The sequence below is a fragment of the Etheostoma cragini genome, chromosome 5 (assembly GCF_013103735.1).
Source record: "Etheostoma cragini isolate CJK2018 chromosome 5, CSU_Ecrag_1.0, whole genome shotgun sequence".
Lineage (NCBI taxonomy): Eukaryota > Metazoa > Chordata > Actinopteri > Perciformes > Percidae > Etheostoma > Etheostoma cragini.
In genome coordinates, this window is record NC_048411.1 from 28,905,644 (window position 1) to 28,927,379 (window position 21,736).

At 41.1% G+C, this 21,736-nt stretch overlaps 1 protein-coding gene across 1 annotated transcript in view; it reads left to right on the forward strand.

Moving 5' to 3' along the window:
* Positions 1–21,736, forward strand: part of adgra2 (adhesion G protein-coupled receptor A2) — a 60,725-nt gene that overhangs the window by 30,719 nt on the left and 8,270 nt on the right. Inside the window, exons 3-12 of the mRNA XM_034870844.1 lie at positions 7,249–7,320; positions 10,220–10,291; positions 10,380–10,451; positions 12,005–12,168; positions 13,123–13,336; positions 14,935–15,099; positions 15,183–15,381; positions 17,848–17,997; positions 19,738–19,899; positions 20,867–21,067. Coding sequence (XP_034726735.1) covers positions 7,249–7,320; positions 10,220–10,291; positions 10,380–10,451; positions 12,005–12,168; positions 13,123–13,336; positions 14,935–15,099; positions 15,183–15,381; positions 17,848–17,997; positions 19,738–19,899; positions 20,867–21,067 — 1,471 coding nt within the window. The remainder of the gene's footprint in view (positions 1–7,248; positions 7,321–10,219; positions 10,292–10,379; positions 10,452–12,004; positions 12,169–13,122; positions 13,337–14,934; positions 15,100–15,182; positions 15,382–17,847; positions 17,998–19,737; positions 19,900–20,866; positions 21,068–21,736) is intronic.

A 21,736-nucleotide genomic window follows, 5' to 3' on the forward strand; every position in this document is an offset into this window, starting at 1 on the left:
TCCCCATTGCCTCGTTACCTCTTGTATTTAACCCCAGTGTTTCCTTTGTCTCTTGTCGGATCATTCTGGTTGTTCACCTGTCTCCACGTCACCTTGTTGCAGTGTTCCTGATTTCGTTCCTGTTCCCTGACCCTGGTCATTGTTTGTTTTTGGATATTTACCTTTTCCTCCTTGGATTCTGGATGTTCGTTCCATCGAGGCTTACGTTGTGTTTTGGACAATAAAACCGTTTGTGTTCCTACTCCTGCCTGCCTCCTCCTCTCTGCATTTGGGTCCAATCCTCATACTCCCCGTAACAATATGCAAGGTAAATGTGAAAGAGAATTACCTAAAAAACTCACCAGTGGCCTGGAAAGTGACATTCTCCAGGCAGAATATTACAGGAAAACTATCCCGTTGTGTATGTGTATTGTGTAATCTCTACACAATTTGTGTGCATCTATTAATGATGCTACACACACATAAAGAACACGGATTCATGAGAGTACACACAATTTACAGAAAATAAAGGTTTGTTGAAGGAAGTAATCTCAGGGCTCTTTTAAACTGAATTAAAGAAAATTTAAAGGCAGAGTAGTCCAAACTGTGGACCCTCAGAAGAGTATACTAAACTGAGATTGGGAAGTACGGGAAAGAGACTTGATGGGATCTGTTTTGTAAAAAGTGGAAAGTGGCCACTCAGTCTTTGCATGAGCCTCTCTGAAACCAACCCTGAAATCGCCTCTGCCATTCTGAGCAGCTGGGGTTAGGAAGTAGTCCAACTTAAACAACTTTACCATCTGACACAGAGGAAGTGGAGCCGAGATGGCTAAAGATGGTATGGTGGCTGTAGAGAGAGAGAGAGAGAGCGAGAGTGAGAGGAGGAGAGAGAAGAAAAGCACACTTCTGCAGGTTGTCTCGTATAAATCTGAAGTTGTTTTTTCTTAGCGGGAGATTAACATTATTTCCGCACAGGCTAAGCAAATTATCGTAAAGAGTGGGGAGAAAAGCAGAGGTGGGCAGCGCTATAGTATGTAAAAACAGTGGAGAATGTGTGGCACGGAGCCCTTCTGTCTAGACCAGTGTGGGTAAGACAAGGTTCAGATTGTACCAGCCCACAATTCTGAAGAGAGCTAAGGCCAGTTGTGGAGGTGGCACATGAGAGTCTCATTTCTCCCTCGCAGCGAAAGAATTTATATTAAAAATTAAAAATGTTGTTGGTATATTTGCTCGCACACGCCATTGAGTGGCCTCCGCTTAGGCAACAGTCCCCCTGATGAGAGTGCATGACATTAAGGGGTGGAGCGGGTGAGGAAGGGGTTAAGCGTGCTGGAGAGTGGAAACAGAAAGGGGGGGGTTCTGCTGGAGTTGATAGACTCCAGATGTGTCTTTCAGATAAACTGAAGGAACGGGGTGTGTTTGTATTGCAAGCCTAGCTCAGATATGGCTCTGGGGGTTTATTGAAACAGCGAGCGAGCCCCCTCATAAGCCCATTACCAAATCAGACGCTTTATACGCCAGTAACTCTCTCTCACACACTCATTCGGCAAACTTGATATGGTTTCAATGGCATTTTCCTCCAGAGGAACTCCAGCTTTCCCTGGACTTACTTCCCCCCACTTCCGTTTGTGTTCCTTTTACTGCTTTATTTTTGCATCTCCCCTCTCCCAGCTCACTGGGTCTCTCGCCGCCCCCCTTATCCATTCCCGACATGCTGTAGTCCACCTACTGGCTGAAAATTCACTCACGGACATGAGCCTTTCCCTTCTCATTGATAATTTGAATGAAAGGCGTCTGTTCTTGTTTCCTTCCCAGTCATAGTGTGTACATTGTTTCAACTCTAAGTCTATTAACTTGTCAGTAAAGCTGTTGAATGAGAATTTGAGGGGTCTTTAGAGCGTATATTTGACCAAATCAGTAAGTAGAAAAACAGACACATATTAGCATTTTACCGCCTTTTCTTTCCTGACCTCTGACCGTGAGAAACTTTGATTTTGCATCATCACTAATCTGAAAAATGATACAATCTACTGTATGTCCCATTAAAACTAGACGTTCATTGTTTCTGACTGCTGTGCACGCTGGTAGATCTCATGAAAATCAACGCGGGCATCGCCCCCTTCTCGCCGCCGCTCCAAAGGCCAGGACTGTTGTCAATAGCAGTCAGGGGCTCCAGAGTCTTCCTTCCTTCAAATATAAGTGTATTTTACTATTTCTGTGCAGTTGGAGCTACGGTTTTTGTGACTGTCATTGAGGAGAAGAGCTGTGGGTCTTATTTGTTAATGGCAGTGGGTGATCGGGGGGGGAGGGGACTGTCCAGGTTTGACAGGAAATAGCTTAAGGATGTGTCCAATTGCAAATCAAATGACAGCAGTTTTATGAATGTAGTAATCTGCATTTGCTCCTTTACTGTACTGAAATCAGTTTCCAAATGAACACAGAAACAATAAAGTTGATTAGGTATCCAATCTGGGAGGAACCGGGGGGAAAAAAATAAAGAAAATAATCTGGGGAAGGGGCAGCAAAGCAGGAAATTAGTAGAAAAACAAGAGCTCGCCAGGTCCCGGTTTCCTGTTTTGGGGGGAAGGCAGGAGTACGTTTGGGGCCTGTGTTACAGAGCCCCCATTGTGAGCAAGTGTGTTGAGGAGTAGGGAGGGGGGGTCTGCGGGGCCAAACACAGGGGCCGATTTTGCTCTGCACTGAATCCCCTAACCCACCTGCCCCTCCCTACAGGGGAAAGCTAGCTAGTAAAAAAAAAAAAAGGAGAAAAAGGAAACTGTAAAAATAAACGAGCAAGGGCCTCTGCTTGAGACGCCAACCAGACAGGAAATGACACGCAACACAAAAATGGGCTCTACCGACCTCTGTCAGGAACCAAGGTGCCAGTTACCCCCCTCTTGCATTTTGTTCCAACAAAGCTTAATCCATCCAGAGACATGTTTGTTTCTGTCTTCAGGCAGTTGCTTAGTTGCGACAACATATAAATACGATTAAAGGACAGAAACTGTCCCTGTTTTATCACATATTTCCATTTTTTGTCATTGATTTAAGTTTAGTCCATAAACAACCAAATGCAAACACAAAATACCAAGTCTTGAATGAGAAGGAGCAAGAAGGAAATATACGTATAATTAACATGTAGCACATATAATATAATACATTAATGTAGACTCCCTATATTCCGGACACCTTTGATGCAGTAAGCACAGTAAAAGTCCCTTAAATTATTAATGTGGGGAAAGATAAGCCAAAACAAAACAAATAATTCAATAAAAACATCTCTTCCCTTCCCTCTCTTCCCCCTTACCAGTCGCAATATGATAATACATATCCCTGTATTAACTCAACATATTTGATTTTTTAGTTGATTGTTTCATATGTTTGTTTCAGATTCTGTGGTTTCACTGCAGCATTCCCTTTGATGAGTTCTGTATCTCGGTTCCATTAGAAACGCCAGAAACAGGAAATTCTTGATTCCAGTCTGGCGATAATGAGTGGCCATTCCCTGGCTTCAGTCATTTTCCCTACTCCCTTCGGGGCCAGGGGCCTAAACAATGTCTGCAGAGCACTCCAGTCCCTGTTGCTGTGCTCCTGATAATGGAGCACTCCACGTCTGGAGCGCTTCACAGACCCTGTCTTCATTATTACCCTCTGGCTGGCCTACAAGCACGTCGCTCCTCTCCAGCCTTGCATGGGGCCCAGGTGCTCATCCCATAGACCCGGAGAGAAATGACTCTTCAGAATGGCAGAGGACCGGCCCCATTGATCAGGAAGAGACGTTCTTAATGGCAGCCTCTGGTGTTAGGCCTAACGGCAGCAGGCAATGGGCTTCTTCTGGGCTGATAGTGAGCTGGAGTCTGTCACAACCCCATCACACAAGGCCGGCCGCATGTGGCGAAAGGGATAAAGCACTGCACTCCCGAGGTCACAAAGCATAACTCAAAGAGGGACGATAACGTGTCAACACCAACCATGTAGCTTTTTGAAAAACGTTATGCTGCTACTCTAGATAATGAAAAAGTAATAAATACTTTGAACCTTTTTGCAACATCTAGCCTTTCGACTTTGATATTTTCATGCTTAGCAAAGCCTGAGGCTTTTGAACTTTCTTGTCAGCTATTATCCTCTTGCTTGGCGACAGCTGTTGTCATCGGTGTCGAGGCCACTGAGCTGTGAAGTTGTTGTCAGGGAGGGCGCTGTCTACTCCAGAGGGCACACAGACAAGTCATCGCCCGAGTGTGTGGCCTGCTGGAGCTACTGTACTGTAGGTCTGAAAGAAGGTTGGAAATAAACGGGAGTGTGTGGGCAAGGGGCTGCAGCTCAGATTTAGCCTGGATTATGGTGTGGGGCTAAGCTTCAAGTCCTGTTGACTTTGGTGAGCTCCTCCACATTCCCCAGCTTGGTGATAAGAGAGTGTATCAGAAGTAGTGGCCTGCTGATACTCTCTCGCTCTCTCTCTCTCAAACTGGGCAAAAGGTTTATCATCAGAAAGTTCAAGGTGCTTTAAAACCACACAACTACACAATGTGTTCTATTTATTGTGTTGTACAATAGTGTAAATTACGGATGTGCCGCAAGACCATTTTCCCTTTGTGTTGTAATGATGTTTACAATTATCATAGCCTTTATTTTGTAAGGTCATTTAATTGAAATTTAGATCTACTTTGCTTCTTTTTTTTAAACTTTTTTTATAACATTAAAGCATGAAATGTTCTAAAAGAAACCCAAAATACAAGTATGAACCTGAAAGTGAGCATGATATGGGACCTTTATATAACATGAAGTTGGTCATAAAATAACTTCTATGACTGCGTTTGAGGAGGATGTCACCATGTACAACAGATAAAATGACAAGAAAAAACATGCCACAAAAAAGAAAACGATTAAAAAGCATTTTTCTTCCATCCAGGAATGGTGCGTGTACTAGCCAGACCATCCACCGCAGCACCGTGGAGGAAGGTCTGGCAAAGCTAGAGTCATCTAGTAACCTAATCAGGATTTGGTGTTCTTGCTTACTTGTAGGATTGTCTCAAAACCATTACAATAAACATGGAAGTTAATGTTGCACAGCACATGTGTGGGAGTGTGTGTGGGAGTGTGAAAAGCCCAGACAGGGAGGGGAGAGATGTTCATCAGAGAGAGGAAATAGTGGGCAGTGCCTCGTCTTTCATCGCCGCGCTAATGAGCCCCGGGACACACAGACTGGAAACACCAGTATTGTTCTCTGGTCCAACAAATGCTACACAGTTATTGACATGCAGAAACACATTCAGACAGGACACAAAGATTAGCACACACATTGTGACAGGCCAGCAAGGCCCGCACACACATACTGGAGAGTATTCTTGTTTCGTGTCAAACACACACTCGTCGTTGATTTGATTGGAGAAAACATTTTACTACTTGGTCAGAGTCATAGAGGTGAAAACGTCTCTACCCTTTTCTTTTATAAAAGCTGTGAAGTTGTTTCAAAGTGACCAGCTGGCATGCACTCAAAGAGCTGGGCTGAGCTCTCCGAGGCTGTCTGCTTTGAGACAAACACAACAGACCTCAGCCTTTCGGTGCAAGGCCAGATAGCTTTTGCTCCATCATTATAACCTGTCTCCCATCTGTAATCCATATATGAGCGATGATGACTCTGTAAGAGTGTTGCAACAGCAACAGCAACAGCAACAGCAAAACCCCTGATCTCTGACTCTATCCAAGCCATACCGCACCGTGCGGTGTAATTCGTTACTGGAAGTCATTTTCTAAAACAATTTTCCTGCCCGTAGTTTGATGAAAATAGCTCATCTCCTGGAAAGCGGACAAGACAATGGTTTAGAGATGCCTGAGGTCGTGCATGGTGTGAGGCAGTGTGGTCGAGAACAGCGATGACAGATCATTTTGGTGGGAAAAAAGGGCCAGAAAGTCCTGTGAGGTTTGCCTACCACAGTGGCATCTTGGGTAGAAATGAATTAGACAAAAATGCAGCCACAGCATTGATGCTTCTGAGCTCCTGGAAGGAAATCCTCTTCTGTGACCATGTGTCCAATGGGAGCAGGCATTTTTCAGGCTGAATGAGCATGGATCGCATTCCACCACACAGCGGCTGTGTCCTGTCGATAGCCAACCGTCTCTTTTGACCTGCTCTAACCTTCCTCTTCCCACCTGGCCAATAAAAAAAATGTCTTGGAGTTCAAATCTAATGCGGGTTATCTGATGGACAGGCGCATCTGGCTGAGTGTTTAAACACATGGGTGTGGGTGCAGAATGGGAAGAGGGTGGAGAAAAGTTCAGCGGATAGTATGATACTTGATCTTCAAAGGCAGTTCAAATAATGAATATTTATGGTTTGCAATGGCCAACTTTATCAAGGGAACAGTCATTTTGAAACGGGCAGAAAAACGAAAATTCTACTAATATTTTATTGGGTCAAGCATCTGCATCTTGCTAACCCCAAGCCCAGGTGGCTGATGGGATAAGATTTCCTATCTGTGTGCAGAAATCCCCTGCTGTGTCTCACTGACAGGACATTTAGGAAATGTGCCTCCACTCCCCTTCATTTGAAAGTTAAAGAAGCATTCTCTTCTTGCAGTCTCTGTGTTAAAGGAATAGTTCAACATCTTGGCAAATATGTTTCTTTCTGCCCCTCTCCCCAACTGGTCGCTGCAGATGACCGCCGACCAAGAGCAATGCCATCTACCCGGAGGTTTTCCTTGCTACTGTTGCACCAAATGCATGCTCTTTGGGGAATTGTTTCTATAAATTATAGAGTGTGGTCTAGACCTACTCTATCTGTAAAGTGTCATGAGGTAACTTCTGTTATAATTTGACACTATAAATAAAATTGAATTGCCAAGAGTTAGATGACATGAGAAGATTGATACCACTCTCGTCTGTCCGTTAAGTGTGGAACTACAGCTGGTTTAGCCTAGCTTAGCATAAAGACATGAACAGGTAGAAACAGCTAGCCTGGCTCTGTACAAATGTAACGAAAATGGTGAATAGTTGTTTTTTAAATTTCAGTTTTTGCATTAGTGAACTGAATGCGGTAAGCAGATTTTGTTAGCTTTGAACAGGGCAAGGCTAGCAGTTTACCCCAGTTCCTAGTTTTTGTGCTAAGCTAAGCTAAGTTGCTGACTCCAGGTACAGACGTAAGTGGGGTCCTTATATTCTCATGTAACTGTCGGCAAGAGGAACAGAAATGTGCAACTTTTCATTTAAGACAATGTCAACATTATCCCTGTGTGCATTTTCTCATCCACATAATATTTTCTCTCTCCTCAGGGACCTCAAGCACAACCTAATAAGCACCATCATGTCTGGAGCCTTCCAGGGCCTGTCTGAGCTTCGGAAACTGTAAGTAGACATTAACATGATTTGCATTCCATTCAGGGTTTAGAGCACCAAACATATCAATAGGAATCATCATTCAATTGTTTGTTTCTCATGGCGGATGTCATGCGTTATGTTAAACTTCTGGTGTCAATTCTAATTAGGTGGCGCTATAGAACCACCAAGCCCACATCAAAATAATTACTATTTTGAATATGCCTGCAAAGTTTTGAGTGTTTTTGTGCATCCTAAAGCCCTTAAACATGCGACATTGTGAAATGAAAATTAACGCACAAAATCAAAGCTGATTTCCTGTCAGGCAAAACAATTTGAGAAAAAAAATATAATCCCGGCCCTAAAGATGAGATCAGTGTTCCCATTAAATTTGGTGAACGTCAGAGGAACTTTGTTGGAACCATGGCGTGCATTGGTGGGCGCTATGGAGCCCACTGACCACGTCTGAGCCAAATCACTGCAGAACTTTGCCTTTTTCGCCAGGTCTGACATGTGTGTCAAAGTTTTGTGAGTTTTTGAGCATCTCAAACCCCTCAAAAATGTGAATGGACTGCAGATTTCAAATGGAATAGATTCCTTGCATTTTCAATTTCTGCCAGAAAATAGGTTTGTTTAAAATAGCACCTTTTACAGAACAAGGTCACAAAGTAGAGATGGCCCTAAATCAGTTTCCTCCCCAATGCCGATACCAGGTACTGATCTGATCCCAGTGGGTTACATATTTTATTATGTTTTAACAGCTGCATACTACTAACCCTGTATGGATGTGACATGATTTCTATCTTAGCTAGAGCCCGACTGATAAAGGATTTTTAAGGCACTGATACAAATATTTGTATTAAGTTATTTAAAAAACCAACATGCCGATATATCGGCCGATATATATTCTTAAAAAAGAAATCCAGATACACGTTATAAAACAAACAGATTTCCCAAACATTAGTTATTTGTAGTTATTTATGAGATCTCACTAAAATAGTATGATGATAATGTGTACAGAACAGAGGAACATCAACATATATTAAGGTCTGATAAATAAAATCTATAAAAATACAAACTTAAAATATGAAACTTAAAGTCCTTTGACCAAAATGTATTTGTCATTATGGATGATTCTGATGAATAAATATTAAAAAAAAAAATATTGTTTTTATTTATTTATTTTAAATCGGCCATTATAAATGCCATTACCGATATGTTGGGAAATGCCTAATATTGGTCGGCCCGCCGATACTGTATATCGGTCGGGCTAAAAACTTAGCTCAGGTTAAACTTTTTGTGAAACATGAACAAACAATGAATGCCATAGAACTTTCTTTTATTCTCTAGTATCTCTAGTTTGACAACAGAAAAAAACACATAAATAAACTATTTTAAAGTAGATTTTCTTCTGGGCTAAATTACAAAGTATTGCATTGGTACATAAACTCTTACCGATACTTATACCAACATTATAGGCGGTATCAGAGGCTTTTTCCTATACTGATTGGAACATCTCCATCACAAAGAGTTTCACAAGAGTTAATATTTAAGAAATAACTAGAAATAAAAACACTATAAAGGCCTGATTCACTGAGTGTTGACCGATCTTGACGCTGTCCCTGCGATGTCATTTCTGGTGTCCCGCTTCCCCCCCCGTGGAAACCTCAGGACCACGCAGAGAGGCTCCTCACACATCATTGGATGTGACAGGGCGGCTGCAACCACTCACTGCTCACTCATTGTGTCTTTGGACACCGAGGTTTTGGTTGCGGCCTGGGTTGGCGGAACCAGTCGTTTGTGCTGCGCCGCGTGACTCCCACTCTCTCCTCCCACTCCCTCCTCCCACTCTCTCCTCCCACTCTCTCCTCCCACCACCTCCCCCCACTCCCTCCTCCCCCTACTTGTGTTTTCCCTGCGAGGTCTGGGGCTTCTCAAAACAAACAGGGGGAGATAAACATATGCTCTGGACAGCTCTCGGCTGGGTAGTGTCAGAGGTGCAACAGAGCAGATCCCTCTATGGCGCTGGTTATACATCACACTCAGAACAGGGGCCCTGATTTTACCCCATTAGTGATAAACCTCTACAGGGGCCCCATGGAGCAGAGATAAGGGAAAGTGGCAGGGACTGTGGGCATGCTAATTTAGATGCTTAACTCAAGGCCGTTTCATGCTTCTGTGTCAAAACGACGGCGTAACCCTGCAGACCACTCCGCATCTATGCCGGACCCTACGCTTCGCCTGATGTTTTCTTCTTTGTAAAGGTAATTATCTTTATTCGAGTTTGTGCATGCGAAAGCCGGACGCCTCCATTTTCTGAACATACTCACACTGCCAAATCCAGAGAGAGTTGTGTGGAGCTGATGGTCTTAATTAGCTTTGGAGCAACTCATTTGGCATCTTTTGGGCATCTGATAAGGATATCTGCCGGGCGCCTCCCTAGGGAGGTTTTCCATGCACTTCCAGCTGGGAGGTGGCCTCTGGGAAGACCCAGGACTAGGTGGAGGGATTATAGGTGGAGGGATTATATCTCCAACCTGGCCTGGAAACGCCTCGGCATCCTCCAGTCTGAGCTGGTTTAATGTGGCTCGGGAAAGGGAAGTTTGGGGTCCCCTGCTGGAGCCCCCCGCGGGCGAAGATGGATGGATGGATGGATGGATGGATGGATGCAACTCATTTGGCAATAGCTTGAATGTAACGGACATTCAATAATATCAGGCTTTAAGCAAATGCTTCAAGCATTTAACTAAAGTTTTGTGTTGGAGTTTGTAACTTTCCAAAAGATATTTGCAGCTCTACAGAAAGAAGTGTTTGATCTGATATCACAAAACAAACATGGGCGTTGAAAGAGTCAAGATATCACCGTCTGTGACGAGTCCCCCTGTTTCAAAAATAACCAATACATTCCTTTGTCTTTTTACACTTATAGCGACCTTTCCAACAACCGCATTGGCTGCCTGACTGCAGACATGTTCCAGGGGTTGAGCAATCTCACTAAACTGTAAGAGAGACAAAAAAATATATATTGTTCTTTCTGCATTGTGGGGAGTCTATGCGGTTGACTTCATCTGTATCTCGTGTACTGCTAGGAACCTCTCTGGCAACATCATATCGACCATGGATCCTGGAGTGTTTCAGGATCTGCCGTCCCTCAAGCTGGTGTGAGTATTAGACGCTGCCTGCACTCTCCCAGCATACCATTCCATATATGAATAAAACAATTAATACTGTAGACAAACAAGGTTTATTTTTAGTTCATATTTATTTGGCTAGGGTTTGCTTTTACAACGTCTTCCAGCCTGTAGAAAAACACAAATAAGCAATGAGGATTTATTTGACATGTATTTATTTGAATTTGGATATTTTCATTTCAACCTAGGCAACCGCAAATCAGACCATAAGTCTGTCCGCAAACATTTCAGATCTGAAATGGTTGCAGACCGACCTTTCCTTGATTGTTGTGCTGCCAGTTCTTCCATAAAACAGTCAATTGATTTCAGAGTGAAAACAATAAATCTGTAATATTTATATACTGTTGGGGTGAGTGTCACGTAACAAATATGCATCAAGCCTGGAATAGTCTCGCGTTGCCAGAACTCACTCCACAGCGCCGTGGAGTAAGGTTGTTGGGGTTGAGGCCGCTCCTCAACCACAAGACTGGTGGTTTGATCCCAGGCTCCGCTTGCTGCATGTCAAAGGGTCCCTGAGCAAGACTCTGAACCCAGAGTTGCTCCCCGCATGCTGTATATATAGTTGTCCACTGCAGGGACGTGCACAGAAAAGTGAAAAATAGATTTTTTTTTTTAAACATTAAATATGTTAACACAACTCTGACTTCCTTACAATTTATTTTAATCGGAACTCAACAAAGTCTAATCTCCGACCAGATATTTTTTATTCATGAAATTATTGAGTTGGACAGTAAAGCTGTGCGCAGATGGGAATATATTAATTTATTTAAAAAAATACTGATCGGAAAAAACGGAATATATACAGTATATATATATATATATTTATGTATATATATATGTATTATATATATGTTATATATAACAGAAAAGGGCACTTTCTCTCAAGGAAGAAAGAGTGCAGGTGCTCAAGCCTCCGTTGATGCCTTGTCCACTGCTCTTAATGCTTATGGGTCGGATGCGTTAATTGAATTTGATTAGACTGTATGTGATATATATGAATAAAGATTTTTTTTTAAACCACATACAATATTAAATTAAGTCACAATACAACAACCTGAGCTCCAAATCACAACTGATACATGGTTAAACCTTGTTAGCTCTTACCATCTCCATGTGTACTTCATCCACAGCAATCCCACCAATCAGTCCCAGTTAGAGAGGAAATGCCATAAACATATTCCTCATAAATCTTTACAGTCATTCCCCGAAAGAACCCAACCAGGCCTACCATGGGGCATAATCCACTTTACTTCAAAACCTTCCATTTTCAGCATATAGCTTGCACACTTGAAGGTTGTTGTTGCTTCTTGTAGCTAAGGGATTTTAAGAAACACACTGAGAGCCGAAGGTAAGGGACAAAGGATCTCAGACAGGATGTACAACATGTACTTCTGTTGACCCAGAATAAGTCTGGTCTGATATGTCGATCCCATAATGAGCAACTAGAGTTATAACACGATAACACAGTATCTGAGGCAGATAGAGTGAAATGTACGACAAATGACCATCACTTCTCTGTCTAGGAACTTCAACTCAGACTACCTGTCGTGTGACTGCGGGTTACGTTGGGTCCCGGGATTCTTTCGCAGCAGTTCAGCCCGGTTGGGGGACGAAACCCTGTGTGCCTATCCGAGGAGCCTGAAGGGAAAGCCCCTGCGTGGACTAAGGGAAAGCCAGCTGAGCTGTGGTGAGAGCCTGGCTAGAATGAGGAATATAAATGAGGCAGTTCACCGCTTGGTTTCAGAGATCGTCGGCTTGGGAATGGCACTCATAAGCATTACTACACCAGAGAGTAAAAGCGATCAATCCCAGGAAGATATTTCTAAAAGCATCAGTGAGCTGTGTGTAATCCTGTGGGTTGCTGATGTCTGCATCCGATCTGGAGCACACTCATAATGGCTTCCGTGGAAACATTTAGCTGAGGTTGAGTAATGAGAGAGTACACTGTAACAAATTTAACGTAAAAATTATAGTAACTTACGGGCAACAATTGGCCAGCAAGTTACTGTGAATTATTTCTTACAGCAAAGGTACCGTACTTCCATTTACACTATGTATGTCTTCACTGTAAAATACAAGATAAAAAGTAAGAATACAGTAATTTACTTTACTATTTACAGTACTATAGTGGCTATGTATTTTTTTACAGAAATGCTTTGACTACTGTGATTTTGTCATGGCGACAAGGTTGTAATGTAACTTTACAGCATTCTACTGTAAAAATCATATACAGTAGTGTTACTGTGAAATCTATAGGATATAACTGGAGATGTCACAGCCGTCAGAATCAGAATCAGAAATACTTTATTGATCCCCAAAGGGAAATTCTGTGTTACAGTTGCACAAAGTGTATAATTATGAAAGTAGAAACACACATAAATATAAGGAGTGTGGATATGTACTGTATTTGCATAGTAAAGCAATTTTGTGATACAGTACTGTAATTACATAATAAAGGAGTTGTAATGGTGAACAGTAATAACAATAACAATAATAATAATAATAATAATAATGTTAGCAGTGGAGTATTGCACACATTTTAAGCCAGTGTTATTGCATTGTGTGTCAGACACTCTGAATTAGTTCTGCTACGGAGTAACGTAGCGGTTACACAACATGTAACGGCTGCGTTGTTGTTTAGACGGTCCTCTGGAGCTGCACACCCTGTCGCTGCTGCCGTCCCAGCGGCAGGTGGTCTTCAAAGGCGACCGGCTGCCCTTCCACTGCACCGCCGCCTTGGTGGACAAGATCACCACCTTACACTGGCGTCACAATGGTCAGCTGGTGACCTCTGACCCAAAGATGGGCGTCCAGCTGGAGAACAGCGTGCTGCACGACTGCACCTTCATCACCAGGTACACAAAATGTCCGACTGCTCTCTTTTGTCCTCCAAAGAGGCTGTCTATTGTCGAATGTATTAAATGTATTTTTTAATTCTCGGGCAAAGAACAATTTGAGTGATCTGATGAAATTATTGTTATTATTGTTATTCAAAAAGTATTACTTTTTTTTTCAACATTTTTACATTTTTTTTTCCCTCAATGTCTTTGTCCCATTGTTGACGTTTTGTCACTTTTTCAACATTTTAGCAGATTTTTCAAACGTTTTTGACACTTACTTCCAGTAGTTTTTTTCTGTAGTTTTTGTCACTTTCCCCCCAATGTTTTGTCACCTTGTTTGACATTTTCGACCTCCCATTTTTCTGATGTTAAAAAAACAAAAAACTTGGAAATGGGTCAAATTTGACCCCAGGACAACACAAGGGTTAAGACATGCTGTACGTTGGAACAAAGTGGCCATACTGTGTTGTAATGAGCTCTCTGTATCTATTCTCCAGTGAGGTTATTCTAGTCTATATTTTACGGAAGAGGATTAGGGCCATATTTATTTAAGAAAAATGCATTTGAGTTCTGAGTTTAAAGTCAGATTTGTGAGATTAAAGTCGGAACTCTGAGAATAAAATGAGAATTCTTATGGCACAAATAATGTTCCGTAATACTCAAATGTTTCTAATGTTTTTTTATTCTTGTGCAAAGAAAATTTTCAGTGATCTGATGTACTTAATGTTTGAGACACACGTTGGAACATGATAGCTATAATGAGTTATAATGAGCTGTGTCCATCCTCTTTATCCAGTGATTTATATATAGTATATATCCTACGCAAGAAGATTAGGGCATTATGTGAAAAATGTATGTAATTTGAGTTTGGTGTCAGAATTCTGAAATAAGGTGAGAGTTCTGACTTTATTCTAACATATCTTAACTTAAATACATTTTTGAGATTCTCTCTCTCTCTCTCTCTCTCTCTCTCTCTATATCCAGTGAGCTTTTTCTATTCTATATTCTACGTAAAAGGATTAGGGCCACAAGTGGAAAAGGTATTCAAGCTCTGAGGTTAAAGTGAGAGTTCTGACTTTATTCTTAGATAAAACTGAAATACATTTTTCACAATGGCCCTAATCTTTTTCCGTAATATTCAAATGTTTATAACCTAATCAAAGATAAACTTCATTTTTAAGACACTTAAAAACTCAAAGTATGTGGCAGCCTATTCCAATTTATATGTTCTATAGAAGATTTTTTTTTATTTGTGAGATTAAATTCTGACTTTAAACTTATAATGATACAATGAGCTGTCAAAATCCTCCGCAACCAATAAGGTTAATAGATGTACTATGAATGAGGATGTAAGATAAACTTTAACGTCAGAATTGTGAGATAAAGGTCAGACTCGTAAGATTGAAGTGAAAGTTTTGACTTTAAACTCATAAGTCAAATTCATTTTTCCCACAGGCCCTAATCCTCTTTAGTAATATTCTAATATTTATAACCCTTTAAATTCTTGTGCAAAGAACATTTTGAGTGATCTGATGTACTTATTGTTTAAGACACACGTCACAGCATGTGGCGATAATGTGTTTTAGTGAGCCGTCTCTATCCCTCTTTTCCAGTGAGCTTATTCTATCCAACGTACATGTGGAGGCCAGGGGAGAGTGGGAGTGTGTGGTTTCCACCGGGCGGGGCAATACCTCTCGCAGTGTTGAAATAGTGGTGCTGGAGAACAGCGCCTCCTCCTGTCCAGAGGATAAAGTTGTCAACAACCGTGGGGAGTTCAGGTCAGTTATGGTTAAATGGGATGAATATTATTTCATACGTAAAGAGTCAGCCGTCTCACTCCTCTCTGGTTTTGGATCCCCAGGTGGCCCAGAACTCTGGCGGGCATCACCTCCCATCAGTACTGCCTGCAGTTGCGTAACCCCTCCCTGTCTGTGGAGGGAGGTATTGAGCAGAAAAAAGCCTCTCGATACTGTGATCGTTCTGGAACCTGGCAAGAGGGGGACTACACAGACTGTCACTACACTAATGGCATCACTCGGGTCCTGCATACCTTCATACTGGTCAGTGGTTCTTTCTCTCGGGGTTACTACTGTACATGGCTCCTGTTCAGTAAACACTGAATAATAATAAGTGTATTTGATATAACACCTTTTACAGAAAAAGTCACAAAGTGCTTTAGAATAGAATTGAACACAATGCATTTATTGTCGTTATACACATACAAGTGCAGAACCTGTGCAATGTAATTGAAGCAAACCTTTTCTAGTGTCAACACGAAATATAAAAATAAAAAATGTAAATAGTGCAGAAGAAGAAGAAAAGAACAAAAAGAGAGGGGGGAACGTGGTGCACAGTTCCTGAGAGCAACTATATACATACAGAAAATAGTTAAAAAGATAAAGGATTTGTATACACATTATGCAAAAATATAGTTTATTGAATCAAATGTCCTGAGTAATAAATATTGCACAGTAATGAGATTAAGTGATTAAGTATTAAATATTGCACTGTAATGAAATTGCACAGAATTCCAGTGTCTTTTTAGACCATGATAAACATGGTTTAAATACAGGAAGACCCAGACAGGATATGTGCAAGCAAAAATGAAATAAAATACCAAAGGAAAGAAATGATTAAAACTCTTTTAGCCCACGGGCCAAGACCAAAAAATTGAACACACATAGTATGTACCATTTGGGTGGGTGAATTCTAGTTCTATATGTTCCTAGATTATGTTTTGATATGATAGACCTTGCTGGTTTATTAGTGGTTATTACCTCTTAAAGTATTGGACTCTTGTGTTTCACCAACCAGGAAAATGGCTTCCCTGGAAATCAAATTTCTCCCAGTAGAGCTTCTCTGTTGGGTTTCTTTGGACCCATGACCAAACATAAATACTTATAGAAAATAATCTCCTAAGGAATGTTGAAGTAACTATTATCTAAAGGGATATTTAAGCCAGTGGTTTTTAACCTTCAGTCTGGCCCCCCATGAGGTTGCAACAAGATGGTTGTGGAGGGAAGAAAATGACATAAAAGATTATGTATATACAGTACAGGCCAAACGTTTTAACACACCTTCTCAGTTGATGCGTTTCCTTTATTTTCCTGACTGTTTACATTGTAGATTATCAATGAAGGCATCATAACTATGAATGAACACATGTGGAAGTACTCAACAACAAAGTGTGAAATAACTGAAACTATGTCTCATGTTCTAGTTTCTTTAAAGTAGCCACCCTTTGCTTTTTTGATAGCGTTGTAAACCCTTGGTGTTCTCTCAATGAGCTTCATGAGGTAGTCCCTGAAATGGTTTTCACTTCACAGGTGGGCCTTGTCAGGGTTAATTAGTGGGATTTCTTGCCTTGTTAATGGAGTTGGGACCATCAGTTGTGTTGTGCAGAAGTCAGGTTGATACACAGCATACAGCCTATTGGACGACTGGTAGAATTCATATTATGGCAAAAACCAATCAGCTAAGAGAAGAGAAACGAGGCCATCATTAACTTTGAATGTGTCCCCAAGTACAGTCGCAAAAACCATCAAGCACTACAACGAAACTGGCTCACATGAGGACCGCCCCAGGAAAGGAAGACCAAGAGTCACCTCTGCTGATGAGGATAAGTTGAAGAAACTAGAATATAAGACATGTTTTCAATTATTTCACACTTTTTTTTATAAGTACATAATTCCACATGTATTCATTTATAGTTGTGATGCCTTCAGTGATAATCCACAATGTAAATGGTCTGATTGATTGAGAAGGTGTGTTAAAACGTTTGGCTTGTACTATATAAATCTATATATACATGATTTATATATATATATATATATAATATACTGGAGCTGCAAATCATGAAACAAAAATTCTATTTCTGGAGAAATATCGAAATATCGGCATTCGTCCTGTGAACTCTACTCCAGCATCGTAACAATAATAGGTTGTGTAGCCAAACGTAAAAATAGTGAATTTTTGCCTCTTTTTAGGTGGCAGGAGTGAAAAATGAGTCATCCTCAACATGGTTGGTTGTTTTTTGTTCTGGTTTTTGTTCTGGTTTCAGAAGGATTAAGAGAGAGAGATTCCAACATGGGATGTCCGCTCTACAGGTTTTTTTGTTTTGGGCAACTATCATATTTCTCCCAAATGATGTTCAGATTTTTGTGCATTTTAATATCTCAAGTGGCTTGAAAAATAGAGCTTTTGTAAATATGAGAAATAAATAGGGATGTAATGGTGCATTGGTTAAAAATCTATATAAATGTGGGACGATAACAACAAGTTGAGATTAAAATTATTTTATCTCAACTTTTTGAGAGTTTTTTTTTTAGTATTTTGTCTGCAGCTCATTCTATTGAAGGAAATCCTCAGAAAATGGTATCATGAACCGAAAATTGGTATTTGAGTCATGTGTTAAGTGTATTGTTACATCCCTAGAAACAAACCTTCCCAAGGGAACATTTCCTGTGCAACGCCTGGCTCCGCCCCTGATTTCATGACATGACAATTGTCCTATTTGTCCTTCACAGAGGCCCATCAATGAATCCAATGCTGTCACTGTGGCACATCAGGTGCGCACGTACACCCTGGAGGCTGCCGGATTCACCGACTCCGTGGATGTGCTGTATGTGGCGCAAATGATGGAGAAGTTCATGGATTATGTCAGACAGCTGCAAGAGGTGAAAAAGATTAAATTATTTACTAAAATGTGTTCTATGAGGGTGCCGGGATGGCTCGCCTGGTACAGCGTGCGTCCCTGTCCTTTTCCTATTCCCTCTCTTTCTCCCCCTTCACATCTTCAGCTGTTTTCAGGCCTCCTGCACACTGCCTGCGCGGTGTGTGCATGGCGTTTCTGTTGCGTGTCAGTTAAGTGTCAGTTGCGTGGCGTTTTTACAGTGAATATTAAAGTTTTAAAAGACATCAAGCTTGCCTGTTCATTAATTCCTGCTAATATATAATAATTAATTCCTGCTCATGCACAGAAAGTTTGAAGTAATTATAAAATTGGTATGGTAAAGTGGATAGGGGAATGTAAAAAAGAACAACAGGGGAACGTTCTCTAAAGGTTGCAAAGTTAGGGGAACGTTCTCTAAAGGTTGCAACATTAGGGGAATGTTCTCTAAAGGTTGCAACATTAGGGGAACGTTAGGGGAATGTTTTCTAAAGGTTGCAACGTTAGGGCAACATTAGGGGAATGTTCTCTAAAGGTTGCAACGTTAGGGGAACGTTAGGGGAATGTTTTCTAAAGGTTGCAACGTTAGGGGAACGTTAGGGGAATGTTATCTAAAGGTTGCAACGTTAGGGAAATGTTAGGGGAACGTTCTGAGAACGTTCTGAGAATGTTTGATGTAATCAAAAAGTAACGTTCCCAGAACGTTAAACCAAATTTCTTATGCAACCAAAACACAACACAAAACCTAACTAAACCTAACCTTTAGGGAACGTTCCCCCAACAAAAAACGAACGTTCCCAGTACGTTCTCGGAACCAAAAATTGTTAGCTGTGATCTCTTTGCACAACAGAAACGTGTCTGCTGCTAAAAAAGAGTCACGTGATTGGATCACCCTTGTTTGACATGTGGGGAGAGAGTTGTCAAAATTGACCCCACTCAAGAACTAGTACACTTCATATTAAACATAGATATGTACGGATTTGATAAGAGAAAAGACAACGTCGGCAGTATTGACGGCAAAATAGACTACAGAATTTTCATTCTATATTGACAGGTGCAATATTTGAAAATCGATAGTTATTATTTATTTTTTACATTTATATCTGCATTGACGTCAAAACCCGGAGACTTTCAAACATGAAAATGTCATGTATTAAATGTATTTGTGTCAAAATGACATATAAACCTCTTTTCGTATTCTATTTTACCCGGAAACGCTTCCAACACGCTTGTTTGTCGTGTGAAAGGGCCGCGCCTGAGACGTGTGTGTCACGCAGGCGGTGTGCGAGCTCTAACCTGTTACCATGGGAGCCCACATAAAAACGGACACGCCACGCAGCTGACACGCTCACGCCACGCAGGCAGTGTGCAGGAGCACTTAATATAAAAGCCTAAAATGCACGATAAAAAAGTATGCTATGTAAAGTGCAGGTATAAGAGCTAGGTCAAAGTTCAATTTCTCCGGTTAAAAAAAAAGATCTTTGTTTGAGTGATTTGATATTTTGGTTAATAAAATACTCCAAATTGATCTTTTAATAGATGCCTTTTCAATGTCATGTTAGTCTTGTGAAGTTCTTTAACAGACTTTTGGGGTTAGATCTTAAATTAAACATTAACCTGGTGAATTATACAAAATGTTTGAGGGTTGTACAATTGTTGTTGCAAGGGTTGTGGAGTCAACATTGATTCGGGAAATCATCGGCGACCACAGACGTCATTGTCCTTTCCGTGTGTGTGTCTGTTCTAGCTGTCGAAGGTGTTGGTTGAGATGGGCAGTAACCTGATGCAGGTGGACCACCAGATCCTCGCTCTGGCCCAGAGAGAGAAGAGAGCCTGCAGCTCCATAGTCTACTCTCTGGAGACATTGGCCTGGCCCCAGCTGCACGGCCATGCCCAGGACTTCTCCATGGTACGGACTACAGTGAGGGGAACAAGTATTTGATCCCGTGCAGATTTTGTACATTTTCCGACTGACCAGTCTATAATTTTAATGGTAGATTTATTTGTGTAACAGTGAGAGACAGAATGACAACAACAAAATCCAGAAACACGCATGTCAAAAATGTTATGAATTGATTTGCATTTTAATGAGGACATCCAGGTCGAAGCCCAAAAAATTTAACAATAACAACTTCTCATCCCTCCTTTCTTTCTGCTAAAGCCCAAACCGGTCTCCAAACCCCTCACCCCCAAAAGGGAGAATGAATGCGTGTGCATGAGCAGTGATTGACACGCAGTTAGGACCCCCAGTGGCAATTCAAGGATCTTTTAAGTGGGGTGACACAGGGGGGACCAATAATCAGTTGGGGGGGGCATTTTGTCAGAATAGGAAATATTGGATAAGATAGAAAAACACAATGTTATTTTACTGAAGAAAATCACATTCATTATTAATTTCACTTACTTTTATTTTCAACCATTTGTCCATTCAAATACAAAACACAAACAATGCAATACACAGTTTTTAGATAACGAATAAAACAGAACAGGAATAAAACAGAAAGAAAGTGCAAAACACTCTACAGCGAGTTTACTATGTTTCTACTTCTAAACTGGCCTCAAAATTTCAACAAAGTACACAATTGCCATACAACGTGTGTTTAAAGTAGATATTTATTTACCAAATGGAAAGGGAGTGATTGGCAGAACCGGCAGCATAGTGACAGTCCTCTGATCCAATCATATTTCAGTGTGGCAGTTGAATATTTTAAGTTAGATTTTCACAATGGTTTTGCCTACGTAACATAACAAAACGATGGGATGTCCAGAAAATCTAAAAAGCAACATTTAAATCCTATCAATTTCTTGAACTGTGCATGGACACAATCTTATAAACAAATCAATCTAAAATACCATTTCCATTTGGATACGTGCAGGTGTCTAGGAACATCGTGATGGAGGCCCACTTCATTCGACCAGCCCACTTCACCGGCATCACCTGCACGGCGTACCAGCGGCGCGAGGTCTCGACGGGCGGCCTGGGATCGGAACCGTCAGACTCCGCTCACGAGCAGCAGCTTCGTTTTCGCTGCAGCACCGGCACCCACAACACCTCCCTCAACAATTTCCCCCTAAAGGTGAGGCTCAGTACACTTACTCTAAGTACTGAACTTAACTACAAATTTGACATACTTGGGTCTTTTCATGTCACTTTCCTCTTCTAAACCGTTACATTTCAGAGGAAAAATATTTTACTCCACTACATTCATCTAACAGCTTTAGTTACTCTACAAATTAAGATTTGTGCAGACAAAACACATGTAGTTTACGAAATATGATTTTTGTTATAAATATACCACCTAACAATGTACATACAGGCCTTCATTTGAAATGATCAGACCATTTAACACTTAGTTGAATGACACAAACGGTTTTGATCGTGAACGTGATTTTTCTGCATTGAGTAATTTGACTTATTAATACTTTTATTACAATTCCAGGATGATATGTTTTCCCCCAGCCTGCCTATGGCCCCCCAGTGAATAGAAATGGTTATGGTGTAAACCGAGCCCTGGGTATGCTGCTCTGCCTTTGACAAAATTAAAGCTCAGAGGGCCGATCTTGAATAGTACCCCTTAGGAGGTCATAAGGGGCATGGTTACCTCCCTTTTTTTCTGCTTCTCTGTAATTCTGCACCAAGGCAGAATTTTGGGAAAGAGACTTCAGAAACAGTATTAGGGGACCACTAAGGTCTATATAAAAGAGACTTCAAATACAGTATTAGGGACCACTAAGGTCTATATAAA